The sequence below is a fragment of the Vombatus ursinus genome, unplaced genomic scaffold, assembly GCF_900497805.2.
Source record: "Vombatus ursinus unplaced genomic scaffold, bare-nosed wombat genome assembly UNPS02014768.1, whole genome shotgun sequence".
In the NCBI taxonomy this organism is placed as follows: Eukaryota; Metazoa; Chordata; class Mammalia; order Diprotodontia; family Vombatidae; genus Vombatus; species Vombatus ursinus.
Genome location: NW_020954546.1, coordinates 22947503 through 22961420, shown reverse-complemented (window position 1 = coordinate 22961420; position 13918 = coordinate 22947503). Strand labels below are relative to the sequence as shown.

The 13918-nt window shown below is 50.5% G+C and overlaps 1 protein-coding gene and 1 long non-coding RNA gene across 5 annotated transcripts in view; both read right to left on the bottom strand.

The window, feature by feature from the left end:
• Positions 1-251: 251 nt before the first annotated feature.
• LOC114043140 lies at positions 252-2849 on the bottom strand. The gene is made up of 2 exons (XR_003569064.1): positions 757-2849; positions 252-631 (listed from the first exon to the last, which is right to left on the bottom strand). It is a non-coding gene; the product is annotated as an uncharacterized LOC114043140 (long non-coding RNA).
• A 4998-nt stretch (positions 2850-7847) lies between these two features.
• SLC43A2 (solute carrier family 43 member 2) overlaps positions 7848-13918 on the bottom strand; it is a 55344-nt gene continuing 49273 nt past the window's right edge. For all 4 annotated transcript variants that reach the window (XM_027862471.1, XM_027862474.1, XM_027862472.1 and 1 more), the window contains exons 13-14: positions 12274-12397; positions 7848-11051 (exon numbers count right to left, since the gene is read on the bottom strand). In XM_027862471.1, the coding sequence (XP_027718272.1) occupies positions 10890-11051; positions 12274-12397 (286 nt within the window). In that variant the 3' untranslated portion in view covers positions 7848-10889. The remainder of the gene's footprint in view (positions 11052-12273; positions 12398-13918) is intronic.

The window sequence follows — 13918 nt, the reverse complement described above, 5'->3', positions numbered from 1 at the left end:
TGCCCCCACCCATTCCCCCATTTTGCGATGGCCTGGCTTTGGTCAGAGGACACCCGAGTTGGGATTGTGACTAGAAGGGAAGGGGAGCTCCTCAGGTCTCTCCTTGGTGCTTTCTGAAGCTCGTCTTGGGCTGGAGGGGAGGAGCAGGGAGGCGGGGAGAGGAGAGCCACCCTCCCTCAGTCCTTCAATCGCAGTCTGAGCCACCCGGTTCACAGAGCTTGGCCACAAGAGGTACCACACAGAGGCAGACACTAGTCCCAGAGGCCACGAAGGCAGGTTTATTGGTGACAATTATTTAGCCGAATGGAGGGGGTGAGATGTCAGCATGCTGTGGGGAGACAGAGCCAAAAGGCAGGTGAGTCAGGCTATGTACCTGGGGAGACTGCAGCAGGTCTTCAAAGGCTTCTATGCAGGAGAGCTGCTGCCTGCTCCCAGGCTTCAGCTTCTAGCAATCAGCCCAGAATCACGTGTCCCTAGGCTGAGGCCGACGCTGGGCTTCCAGAGAACCCCGGCCCAGTCCAAACGTGCCTTCTCAGACTACTGCTGGCAATCTCGTCCCGCCATACACCACCACGCGGCCGTCTCTAGGCCCCGACCTCCCCAGTCTTGTTCTGCTCACTAACTTGTCCATCTGAAGAAGTAAATTGAACAGAACATACTTTTGAGCTCAGCTCTTATCCTAAGGCACTCACATGTGGACACGCACACACGTATGTTCACATACGGATGACACACAGAAGCCCACCACTTGCTCACCTTCCCCAGGAGAGTGAATGGGACCCACCAAACAGCTGCTGGCATTCCTTCTCTCCCAGATGCCTTCCTTGGTCTCTTCGCCTTTTTGGGGGCAGCCCCCTGCTGTGCTCCCCCGGGGGGGGGGGCATCTCTACCCGCCTGCACATCTGCCCTTGCTCTCCACTGCACCATATCCTGACTTGCAGATGTTGGGAGCTCTTTCCTGATTTCCGTGATTTCTGTCTTCCTGTTCTCATGCTCCCCCCGGTCCTTCTCCAACGTCTCATCATGGTGGGGCAGAGATCCAGGGCAAACCAAGGCTATGCCAGTAAGAGTCCAGGCCCTTGCCAGTTCCACTCGGCTGGACAGAAGGCTTTGAATACAGACCCAGAGCTAGACGGGGTGAGGATCTGCTCAAGGCCGGCCCAGATAGGCTTGAGCCCAGAAAGGTTCATCACTAAACCATTAGCTACTCAATGAGGACATTGTGGCCAGTCATTCCTGAAGCCTCTACTAAGGGGGGCAGGGGAATCTGGGTCACTGTCTAAGTGCACCCAGAATGCCCTGGGATGAAGGTCCAAGGTCACTGTTTCCCTACCAGGAATCTGTCCTGGCTGAAATGCCTCCTACAGGGCAGGGCCGGGGCCAGGGCTCTGTTCAGAATGCTCACTGGGGTTCCCTCACCACTAAAAGCATAATAAATAGTAACACTTGAAGGTTTGCAAAGTGTTTCACATACAAGATCTTATTTTATCAGCACAAAAACCCTGAGAGGGCCATTAGTATAGGTAACACTATTCTACAGATAAGGAAACTGAGGCTTGGAGGCTAAATAATTCACTCAGGATAGCTCCAGGCATTTTCTCTGGCTGGAATGCCTTCCTTCCTCATCTCGGCCTACACACTTCCCCGGCTTCCTTTAAGCCCCAACTCAAAGCCCACCTTCTACCAGAAACCTTCCCTCCCCCCTCATCACTCCGGGGCCTTCCCTCTCTCCATCATTTCCTCCTTATCCTGCACATAGCTTGTTTGTACATAACCGTTTGTGCTTTGTCTCCCTCACTGGTTAGTTCTGGAGAGCAGGGCCTTTTGCCTTTCTTTGTACCCCCAGCACTTCGCACAATGCCTGACACATGGTGGGTGCTCACTAAAAGTTTTTTGGCTGACAGCTCATGGCAACAATATGAGTTAAAACCAGGGGCTCTCTCCACTTCAAATCCACAGCCCTTTGGACCACACTATATTGCTTCTCAATAAATCATAATGATTTTTTGATGATGCTAATGCTGGAAAGAGGTAGGCAGGGAAGAAAGGAAAGGAAAGAAGCAGCAATTGTTTCAGGAGTACCTGGACCATTTTGCCGCCGTTTAAAGGCTCTCACAACATCCTTGACACTGAGCTAGAAAGCAAGGCTCCCCTGATTACTGTGGGCACAAGGAGGAGGCCACTGCAAATTACAAGGCTTGGGGAGGAAGTAGGGTTTTATGGAGAGGCCCAGACTCGGAGGCAGTTAAGAACTGGGTTCAAATCCTGCCTGGGACACTAGAAACACTAAACCTCTCAATTCCTCTTCTGCAAAATGGAGATCATGCTTGGGTAACCCCACTGGGTTGTTGCTAAGGCTCCTAAAAGAGAAATTCAAGGCTGGGGGGAGAAAAAACCCTCAAAACCCGAAAGACCTGCCTCCTGCTCCTCTTTGGACACAGACTGACTAGCTGCCCTAGATGGGGCCCTTGACGGCTCACGGGGCCCTGGTGGCGCTAACACTGGAGACCTCCAAAGTGCTGAGCTGCCTACGTGCAGGGAGGCCCCTCTTCAGGCACCCCAAAGGACAGTGCTTTGTACATTTTAAGGTGCGATGTGCTTCTTCCAACTACTAAAGTTGGAAGTCCAGCCTAGTGCCTCACAGCTTAACAGATTTAAAAGTAACCGGGAGGGAAAAAGTCAATGAGCAGCTGTGGACAAACCCACCTGCTTCTTTTTTTTCTCTCCCAGAGAAACCTGATGATGGGGCCAGCAGGTCAGGGCCACAGTGGGCCTTGACTTCTCAGGGCCTGTTTCCTGTGGCCTCTCCCAGCTTCCCGAGAACACTGACCACACTCCCTCTTCCAGAATTACACAGCCCCCCCCCCCCCCCCCCCCGGTCCCCGGGAGGCCTGCTCCCCCCCCGGGCCCCCCCCCCCCCCCCCCACAGACCTTCCCTCTGCCTCAGGATCGAGGCCAGGCCAGGCAAGGTGCCCCACTTGAGGAAAAGCCCCTGGTCACAGTGCAATAGCCCTACGGGGGGGCTCTGGCTTGGGCACAACCCAAGTCACTGGCAAGCAGGATCAGAAATCATAGGGACTCCACTCCCTTTCCTGGTTACATCCTTCCTGAGGCTGCTGCAGCTTCCTGTTCAGAAGCCTTGACCTTGGGCCTCAGAAAAGGGAAGGGAGGCCCTGGGAGACGTTCACTGTTGATCTAAACTGCCCTAAGGAGGGGCAGGGGAACTAAGGCCTGACTTCCAGGGCTGTGGGGGGAAGGGAGAAGTTGTTCCCAGGCATATTCACTCTGCTGGATGGGAAGCAAAGGAAGTTTGGTGGGGACACGCGAGAGGCTCACTAGCAACTGTCCAGCCTGAAGGACCTGGTTCCTTCAGAGGGGCAGGGGACGGCTACCAGCTGAGTGGAAGCCACCTTTGCCACCCTCTGACAGGCTCCCTGCACTTCTCTGTGAAGGCCTGACCGACCCCCAACTGCCCACTTGCCTGCCAGCTTGGTCCCCTCAGCTCCTCCCCTTTGACCCAGCTCCCAAAGGCCCCTAACAGTCTTTGCCCCTGGCCTGACTCCCAGTTCAAACACTAATGGTACTCTGCTGGGTTTCTATCTTTTTTTTTTTCTCCCTTAGGCAACTGGGGTTAAGTGACTTGCCCAGGGTCACACAGCTAGTAAGTGTCAAGTGTTTGGTCTGAGGCCGGATTTGAACTCAGGTCCTCCTGACTTCAGGGCCAGTGCTCTATCCACTGTACCACCTAGCTGCCCCTGGTTTCTATCATTTTTTAAACCAATCAATAAGCATTTAACCATCGCTTGTCCATTAGGTGTCAGGCAGGTGCTGGGCCCACAAAGAACTCACACTATCCCATGTACCCTCCTCAGTATCAAAGCAGCAGCACTTAACCTTGAGTGAGACTCAACTATGTGAGCCTGGTCAGTCAGTCAGTCAGTCAATACACACTTATCAAGCATGTACTAAGTGTCACGCACTATGCTAAGTGCTGGTCAAGTTACTGAGCTTCTAAGCTTCAATTTGCACATCTATAAAATGGAGATGTGATACTTATAGGATCTACCTCACAAGGCCACAGTAAGGTAAGTGCTTTGTCATTTTTAAGGCCTTATAGAAGTACTAGCTGTCAGATAGCAACAAGTTTCTAAGTTAAATTTTAATACAATGAACTCAAAGTCTCTATCACTATACAGTTGAAACCAACAAACAAATATGAAGTACCTACTAAGAGCATAGGCACTGTGCTAGGGACCATGGACACATAGAGAGAACACAGGCTCTGCTCTCAAAAACACAACTTAATCTAATTCGGGGAAGGACGACTATATAAATACTCACAATACCAAGGGGAATAATATAAGTACAAAGGACAGGTCCAAGTAAAGGTTAATTAGAAATATGAGGCAGAAAAAATAAATTTCACAGAGCAGTGGAAAGGGAGTGGGGTGGGGAAGATGATGTCAGGGAAGGCTTCATGGAGGAAGTGGCATCTCCATTGGGCCTTGAAGGAAGGATAACAATGGTTGGATACAAGTATGCGGGGATGGTGGCAGTGGTTCATTTCAGGTATGGCAGCTGGTATGAGCAAAACAACAGAGATGGGAGAGAGGAAGATGGGAATAGGGAAAAGTCTGGCAGGTAGAAACATGTATGAGGTAAAGCTCAAAAAAAAAGATGCAACTGTTGGTGGAGTTGTGAGCTGACCCAGCCATTCTGGAGAACAATTCAGAACTATGTCCAAAGGACTGGAAAACTGTGCATATCCTTTGATCCAGCAATACTACCACTACTAGGGCTGTATCCCAAAGAGATTTTTTTAAAAAAAAAGGAAAAAAGACCACATCTACAAAAATATTTATAGCAGCCCTTTTTGTGGTGGCAAAGAATTGGAAACTGAGGGGATGCCATCATCTGCGGAATGGCTGATTGTTGTGGTACATGAATGTAATGGAATACTATTATGCTATAAGAAACAGTGAACAGGCTGACTTCAGAAAAACCTGGAAAGACTTGTATGGTCTGATGCTGACTGAAGTGAGCAAAACCAGGAGAACACTGTACATAGTAACAGCAACACTGTGTGATGATCAACTATGATTGACTTAGCTCTTCTCAGCAACATAAAGATCTAACTAAGACATCTCCAAAGGCTTTGTGATGGAAAATGCTATCCACATCCAAAGAAAGAACTATGGAGTCTGAATGCAGATCAAAGCAGACTATTTTCACTTTCGGTTTTTGTTTTCTCTCCCATGGTTTTCCCCTTTTGTTCTGATTTTTTTTTCACATGACTGTGAGTGTGTGTAAGAGTTGGACACAATTGCAAAATGACGAAATAACAACACCCTCCTCCAACTCTTCAGTTTCTTCATCTGAAAAATGAGGTTGGATTACAGGATCTTTGAGATCTCCAGCTCTACCAGTCTATGATTCTTTGACTTATTCTCGCTGTTTTAATGACCAAAGTGGATTCTGAATAAATGATTTTCATTTAAATGACTACCCCCCCCCCCAAAAAAAGAAATAATGAGCAGGATGGTTTCAGGAAAACCTGGGAAGACTTATATGAACTGATGCAAAGTGAGCAGAACCAGGAGAAAACTTTATACAATAATAGCAATATTGTATAATGATCAATTGTGAAAGACTTTGCTATTCTCGGCAATACAATGACTCATGACAATTTAGGACTCACAACAAAAAATGCTATCCACCTCCGGAGAAAGACTGATGGAGTCTGAATATAGATCAAAGCATACTTTTTTACTTTATTTTTTGTGTGTTCCTTCTTTTTTGGTCTGTGTCTCCTTTCATAACATGACTAATACGGAAATATGTTTTCCATGACTGCACATGTATACACATACTTATATCAAATTGCTTGCTATCTCAGGGAAGGGTGAGGGGAGGGAGGAAAAGAATTAGGAACTCAAATTTTTAAAAAATGAATGCTAAAAATTGCCTTCACATTTGAGAAAAAAATTAAAAGAAAAAAATTTAAGTAGGTGCAAGTCAGATTGTGGAGAGCTTTGAATGCCAGAACCAGTTTATACTTTATTTGGTAGGCAACAGGGCGCCATCAATGCTTCTCTTTGAGTAGCAGCATCTAGAAATGACTTCAGAATCCACAGTCTAACCCCCTCACTTTACAGCTAAGGAAACTAAGGCCGGAAGAGGTTGGTTGATTTGGCCAAGGTCACACAGGTACTAACTGTGGTAGAGCCTGGATTTGAATCCAGGCCCTCAGATTACAGCATCTATGCTTCTTCCACTGAGGAGTGAGTCATAATGGTGCATTTGGGAGGTTCCTTGGGAAATGGTGCCGAGCTCAGATTGGAAAAGGGATGGAATGAAGACAGGAAGACTTCATTAGCCTGAAGGGGGGGGAGTTTGAAGTGGAAGGGCCTTTTTCAAGAGATATTATGGAGGTATGAATAAACGTAGCAGATAGAGAGCCAGGCCTGGAGTCAGAAAGACCCGAGTTCAAATGTGGCCTCAGACACCTACTAGCTGTGTGACCCTGGGCAAGTCACTTCACCTTGTCTGCCTCAGTTTCCTCCTCTGTAAAATGTGATGGAAAAGGAAATGGCAAACCACTCCAGTACCTCTGCCAAGAAAACCCCAAATGAGGTAGCGAAGAGTCAGAGACAACTAAAACAAGTCAACAACAACAATGAATGAATGGTAGGGCTTGGCAACCGACTTGGAGCGAGGGGAGAGAAAAAAGAGTGAAGGTTAGCTCAAGATTCTAAAAAGGGTTTGGTTTTATTTTCTCGGGAGGAGAATGAGTTGGAGCTTGGACATGTCAATTTAAGGTGCTGGTGAGACACTCAAGTGGAGATACCCATAAGAGAACTGGAAATACTAAACCCAAACATCTGCAGAGAGCTCATAACTGGGGTCAAGTGGGAGAGAAAAGAGTAAGTAAGAGGGCCTAGGACAGAACCTTGAGAAACATTCACCCTTCAGGGGCCAGAAAGAGATGAGAAGTTAACAAAAAGACAGGAGAAGGAGTGGTCAGAGAAGGAGGAGACACTGATCAAGGAGAGGTGGTGTTCACAGTACAAACTACCACAGAGATGAAGAAGGACAAGGGTGGAAAAAGGCCTTTGGCTACAGAGAGAAGGTCGTCAGCAATCCTGGAGAGAACTACATCAAGTGTGGGGATGGAAACCAAAGTGTAAGGATCTGAAAAATAAGGCTCGTGCAGACTTCCCTTATTTAGGAGTTTGGCTGGCAGAGAGGTGAGGGTCTACATACAAGTGAAACGTACATTTTTCTGACACGGCCAATGTGTTGATTTGTTTTGCTTACCTGTACTTTGCAGCTACAAGGAAGGATCCAAATGAGGGATGTGGAATTCTTGGGAAATGAAAATGATGCTTATTTTTAAAAAGCATCTACAAAACATTGGGTTTGGTTTTTTTTGTTTGTTTTTTGCCTTTTTTAAAAAAAAAATGAGGCTAGCACAGGGTTAGACTGAGAGAATAGGGAGGCATTTCAAGGGTTTCATTTGGTTACTCAGTCTCACAATCCTTGAAGATTCCATAAAATGCCAACCCCAATCCCCAACCAAAACACATAAGGCATATGCAGGCATTTGGTACCAACAAGATCCCAGGAAATCAGGAATTCCATAACCGTATTTTGATCAAAAGTGCAGTCTAACAAAAACTCTTCTTTTTGCAAAACCTCATTCAGAATAAAGTTTCCTTTAAAAAAAAATGGAAGTGCCTTGGAAAATATAAGGGGGGGGTGTATGCAGTAATTATGAGGCATATAAGTAAAACCAATTTGAATTTGTAGGGGAAACCATCCCTTCTCCTTCTTGAACCAATGTCTTGACTGGCTGAGCCATTACCACCAGTCAACTGTTTTTTTTTTTTTTTGACTGGTTTTTACTGTTGTTAGATGGCAAGATGCGAATGGCCAGACAACTGGGCGCAGAATCATAAACCCCGAGCCAGAAGGGACCCTAGAATCCATCTGGTCTAACCCCTCATTCTATGGACAACTCGAGGCTCAGATCAGTGATTTAACCAATGACATTCACATAGGGTAAATAGCAAAGTCGTGACGTGAACCCACTTCCTCTAGCTCCAAGTCCAACGCTATTTCCACCACACCAGGACATAAGAAAAGAGTCCCTGACAACAGTCTAAGATGGTAGGTGGCACTTGCTCCCTTGGGCAAAGTCCTGAGCACATCAAATCCTGCGACTTGTTTGTGCTGGGACTTACAGCAAGTGGGTGAATGTTGGCATCATGGTCTCCCCTCTCCCGCCAGGTGCCTCCAGCTTGGTGGGCAATACCTTCTCACTTGTTGGAAGCAACTGGGTGGTGCTTGGAGTCCAGATGGCCTGAGTTCAAATTTTACCACCCACCCTTCCTAGCTCTTTGACCCTGGGCAAGTCACTTAAAACCTCTTCTGTTCCTCAGTTTGCTCATCTGTAAAATGGGGGGGGGGGGGGGGGAGTTAGACTTCACAGTTCCTAAGCTCCCTTCTGGCTCTCTAAACCCAAAATCCCATGACTCTTAGGGAGGCCCCTTTTTTCTGACATGTACCACTGTTACTTTTTTTTTTACTCCCCTCTGCTCCCCTCCCACCCCCCCTAACCACAACAAAGTTCCTCAAGTCCTAATGTGGTTTCCTCCCCAGCCCTTCCCATTCTGATTCCAGACCTGCATTCTTGTTCCCACAGTCAGCAGCCCCTCAGACATCCAGAAGGGAGCCTGGAATTTATCTAGTCCAACAACCTCTTTTTCTACTGATGAAAAAAAAAAAAAAAAAAAGAATGCAGCCCAGAGAACTGAGTGGTTGTCTGAGGTCACACAGCTAAATAAAGGCAGACCCGGGATCAGATCTTGGCTCTTCTGACTCCACCAAGGTAGTGCTTCTTTCTGCTATAGCTCACTGTTTCTCAAGTTCCTAGGCCTAGATCATAGATCCAAGATGCATTTAACTCAGGAGTCACCCCCAGTCTTTCTGATCAACAGTGGGAACCTATCGAGGAAGAAAGAGAAACCTAAGTGACCCATTTCTCTGGAGTTCTCAAGGACCTGAGGGGACCCAAGGCTTGCATGGGCTGCCAAAAGTGAGCCTAGGATGGCCTGGTTCTGACCCTGCTCCACTGGTTTCGGTTCCTGTTGGGCTGGGCTAGGCTTGGGCCTTTAGCCACAAAGCACTCTCTGTGTCTGGCCTCCACCCCTTCCAGCACAGGTAGAGTGGACAGAGACAGACCCTTTTCTCCACTGGAATCTGTGGTCCTCCAGGATGGAATGGGGCAATCTGAGAGGAGCTCGCGCTTCTCAGATTTTCTGTACCAAGCCCCAAGCTTCCACGTCCAGCTTCACTGGCACATGCAAACACAGATTTCCTTGACTACAAGGAAGAGGCATTTATTGCTTTATAATAAAAAAAGAAGTTTGAGAAAACTTTAAAATAAGACAAACAAAAAAAAAATCCCAAGCCCACACCACCTTTACACCTACTAGGAAGCCTCACCTGATGGGTGCTGCAGGTGAGCACGCTGAGGCCACATGTTGGGCCGAAACCCCAAGAGCAGCGCCTGCCCCCACCTCTCAGCTGGAGGGCCAGGCCGAGAGGGGTCCCTGCATCCCATAAAGGGCCAGGCCGGCTTTGGAAAGCCTAACGCCAGGGGGCGCTGCGGACCTGCAGCTGCATCACTCAGTCTCACCCAGACCAGCCCCGGGGATCTGGTCCTAAACACACACACCCAGGCACACACTCGCACAACTCCACAATCCAAACACACGATTCTTCCCCCCTCCCCCAAAGAATCTGGGAGTCCAACAGGCACCTCCCTTCATTCTCCTCCCCCACCCCAAAACGCCATCCAGGCTGCAACTGGACCCTGCCCAGGGCTGCCCAGCGAGGCCCCACCCACCCAAGTGCCCTCCAAGGAAGAGGGTCGGGGATGACTTTGTCAGGGCTCTGAGGCTCCCTCTGAGCTCTCGCCTCCTGTCCCCTGACCTTCGCCCCAGTCTCAGAGCAAGGCCACTCCCTCTGTCCTGGCCAGCAGGGACACAGCAGGATGAGGTGACGGGGTCCCACATGCACATGATAGCAGAGACTCTGCGGGGGGGGACGTAGGGCAAGGAGAATCACAAGGGGGTTAGCACCAACAATGACAAGAGGGGCCTTCCTTCCTCACACAGCTTTCTTGGGTGATGGCTGTCTGGGTGCCACCAGGCCAGGAGGTGTGTGTCTCTGGGTCTGAGTAGAGTGGACCAGCGTGGAAAGCCTCCCCTCCGTGGGCAGACAGTCTGTGTTGGCATGCAGCAGAGGGAGCAGCTGGCTTGGCTCATGGGCACAGGGAGGACAGCCCACTCCTCGAATTTGGCGAAAGAGGCGTTACCCAAAAACTCAGGAAAGGGGGCCCACTGGGCATCCGAGGGTGGTGTCAATCCCACAATATCGTCCTCGTCAGTCTGTCGTGGCAGACAGCCGAGAGCCAACAGACCGGTCCTCCAGGAGCACAGGGAGGGAGCTGGAAGGTGGGCAGGGGGCAGTACCAGCCCCAGCGGGGACCCAGCTCCTCAGCAGCTCTGGCCAGAAAGACCAGGTAGGCTTATCCTAACAAGGAGGAGGCCATCAGTCCAGCCCCGGGTGCTGCTGTCTCAGGCCCTCAGCATCCATCCCACCCCATCCCAGCTCCTGGTGGAGGGCCAGAGGGCCCCCGAGCAGGGGACCACAGCCCGAGCTGCAAACAGCTTCTGACGTAGAATCCCAAGAGTGCCAGAGTGGACGGGGGCAGAGGCAGGGTGACAGGAGACGTGTGCTCTGGGGGCCCAGCCGGGCTAGGGGGCCAAAGGCAGCCATGGTCCAAGTGGGGGAGGAGCCCGTGGAGTGAAGCGTGGGAGGGCCTACACGAAGGCCTCCTGATTGGGGGTACCGTTGATCTTCAGGAAGAGCTTCTCGTCCTCTCTCTTCTGGTCCAGCTGCCTCTGCAGCTGTCGCCGGTAGAAGATCAGGTAAAGAGGCAGGCAGAAGCCCAGCAGGCTGACCCCAAGGAGACCCATGTTAACCTGCAGAGGCACGAGGGGATGGGGGAGGAGAGGTGGGGCTCAGCTACCCAGGGCCTTCCTAGGCCTTCCTCCGTTCCCCTTCTGGAAGGCAGAAGAAGCCAAGAAGGGAAGCCACTCTCCCAGAAGAGCCGAGCTCCACAGCACAGCAAGAGGGAAAGCACACCCATACTGGAACTGGGAGAGCTGGATTCAAATTCCACCTTGGAGGTTTACTACGTGTGACCTTGGTCAAGTCACTGGGCCTCAGTTTCCTCATCTGCGAAACGAGGGAGCTGGACTAGCAGAGGTTTCTAACCTGGGGTCTGTGAACGTGTCATTTTTAATCTGGTGATCGCTGTATTCCAATCTAATTGGTTACCTTTGCAGTCCTCGCTGGTTTCTTAAATGCCTTAACAAGCTGCTTCTGAGCAGGGGACTCCTGGGCTGAAGGCCTCTCCGGTTCCTTCTAGCCCAAGGCTGCTGGTAAATGTGTAACACCCAGCTCTCCAGAAAAGCCTAAGTGCCCATCCTTATACAATTAATCTACATTCTTAGTACCTTCTCCATCACTTTTTTTTTTTTTAAGGCAATTGGGGTTAAGTGACTTGCCCAGGGTCACAGAGCTAGTAAGTGTCAAGTGTTTGATCTGAGGCCGGGTTTGAACTCAGGTCCTCCTGACTTCAGGGCCAGTGCGCTATTCACTGCACCACCTAGCTGCCCCATCACTTTCTTAAATCGAGACAATCTACAAATAAATCAAGCCCTGATTCATAACATCTGCCACATCCTAGGGTGTAAATGTTCACACCTAAAATTTAACAATTGGCTCCCCAAGCCGGCATGCTGAGCTAGTCCCAGCACACTCCAGCTTCCAAGAAGCAGGACTGAGGATCCTGACCACGGCTTTGAAGCCTGAAAAACCTTCAGATCCTGCCCAGCAGAAACTTGATTTTCTGGACAAGGAATCAGGGCTCAGTGAGGACCAGTGACTTGCCCAAGGTCCCATGTGGAATAAGCAGCAGAGGCAGGATTCGATCCGGGGTCCTCTTGTTCCAAAGCAAGCACCCTATTCATTGAACCACCGTACAGGACTTCTCAGCACCCCCACTGTCTCTAAGCGTTGGCTTCCTCCACCCTTCCAAACTGGTTCTGGAGAGGGCGCTGATGTCCTCCCTGCCCCACCGACACCTTGCCACAGGGAGAGGGATGGGCTGTGAGCCTGCCTGCCCCAGCCTCTACTTACCCAAAATGGGTCTCCCTGAAGGGGCCCCATCATCGCCACAAACAAAGGCTGCTGCAGGAGAGCGAAGAGGGCACTGACCAGGGACTGAAGGCCCGTCAAGCTGCCAAACTGGGTGGAGGGGTACCTGCCCAAAACAGACACACACCCTGTCAGGGAGGGGCGCCTGGCCTGACCTGGACAGAGGCCTCCTATCTGAGCCAGGAGGAGCCTTCAGAGCCGGGGAGCTCCACGGCCTTGTTTTACGGAAGAAGAAATTGAGGCAAACAGGGTCACAGCTACTAAGTGCCTCAGGTGGGATTTGAACTCCGGTCTGACTCCCAGACCAGAGCGCTACCCGCTGCACCCTCTTTTGGACTCAGGAATAGACCCCGCAGCTGTCTCCTTCTCAAGAGCCTCCGGGAGGGCACTCAGTGCCAAGTGAAGAATGATCTCTCCTCCTTGAAGGGACGGGGAAGAGGCCCCAGAGAGCAGCTCGGGCAAGGTCTGCCACCCCAGATCATGTCCTGCTGAGTCTGCCAGGTCTGACCTAAGGAGGGCACAGCAGGGGGGGGGTGGGGTGGTTCAATTGAGCATGTGTGCATACATGTGCGTTCAGAGTATTCACATCAGAGCTCCTGGTCCCTGGGGACATAAAAAACCGTCCCTGGGGACATAAAAAACCATCCCAGGTGCCAAGCGGTGAGTGTGTGTGTGCATGTGTGTGTGTGCGCGTGCGCACGTGGGGGACTTCAGGGACTGGAAGATCCTGCTGAAAGGGATTTCGTAACACTGAGGATCCCGGAAAACAAGCTGAGGAACATGTCTGAGCTGTGGCCTAGTGTTCCCGGAGCCTGCGTCCAAGGAAAGGTTGTGTAATCGCAGACACATGGTGAGACTGCCAGGCTCAGATCGGAGCTCCCAGCAGCTGCCACTTTACCAAGGCTCAGCCACTGTGATGGGCAGCCCTGGGCTCAGTCCTGCCTCAGGGGGCCCAGAGGGGTGGGGCGCCATCTCCCCAGGCAAAGAGCCCTGAAAAAGGCGAGATTTCTATCACCCCCTCATGCAAACACATACATATGTATCCCCCCCACATACTACCCCAACCCATCATTCACCCATACTACACACACACACACACACCCCACATACACATATATACTATGCCCCACCTATCCCTACCACACACATACAAACACATACACACATAAACACACACCATATACACTCATAGCATTCCTCACTTCATCCACACAAACACATACCACATAGATATACACACCATACCATACACATACATATGCATACCACCCACAGACATACCACCCTCCACCCATCCCTCCGCACAATATCCACACAGCCACACACACTCTCTACACCAGACCCACATCACACACATATACCCTGCGAATAAGCCACCGCAGGCCCCAGAGGCCGGAGTCCCATGGCGAGGAGATAACGACCTAAGAGTATGGGGGCTAAGGCAGGCCTGGGCCACAGAGTGGGGGGACAATCTGGGTTCCAAAGGGATGTCGTCACTTCATGGAGAGCCACAGGGCCTATTGCAGCTGGGGTCTGACATGGCTCCTGGCTCCAGGATGCGGAGCTCTCTGGGCAGCCTGGGAGAGGGTTTCTGGGATGTACTCTGCATTCAATTATCCACACTGCA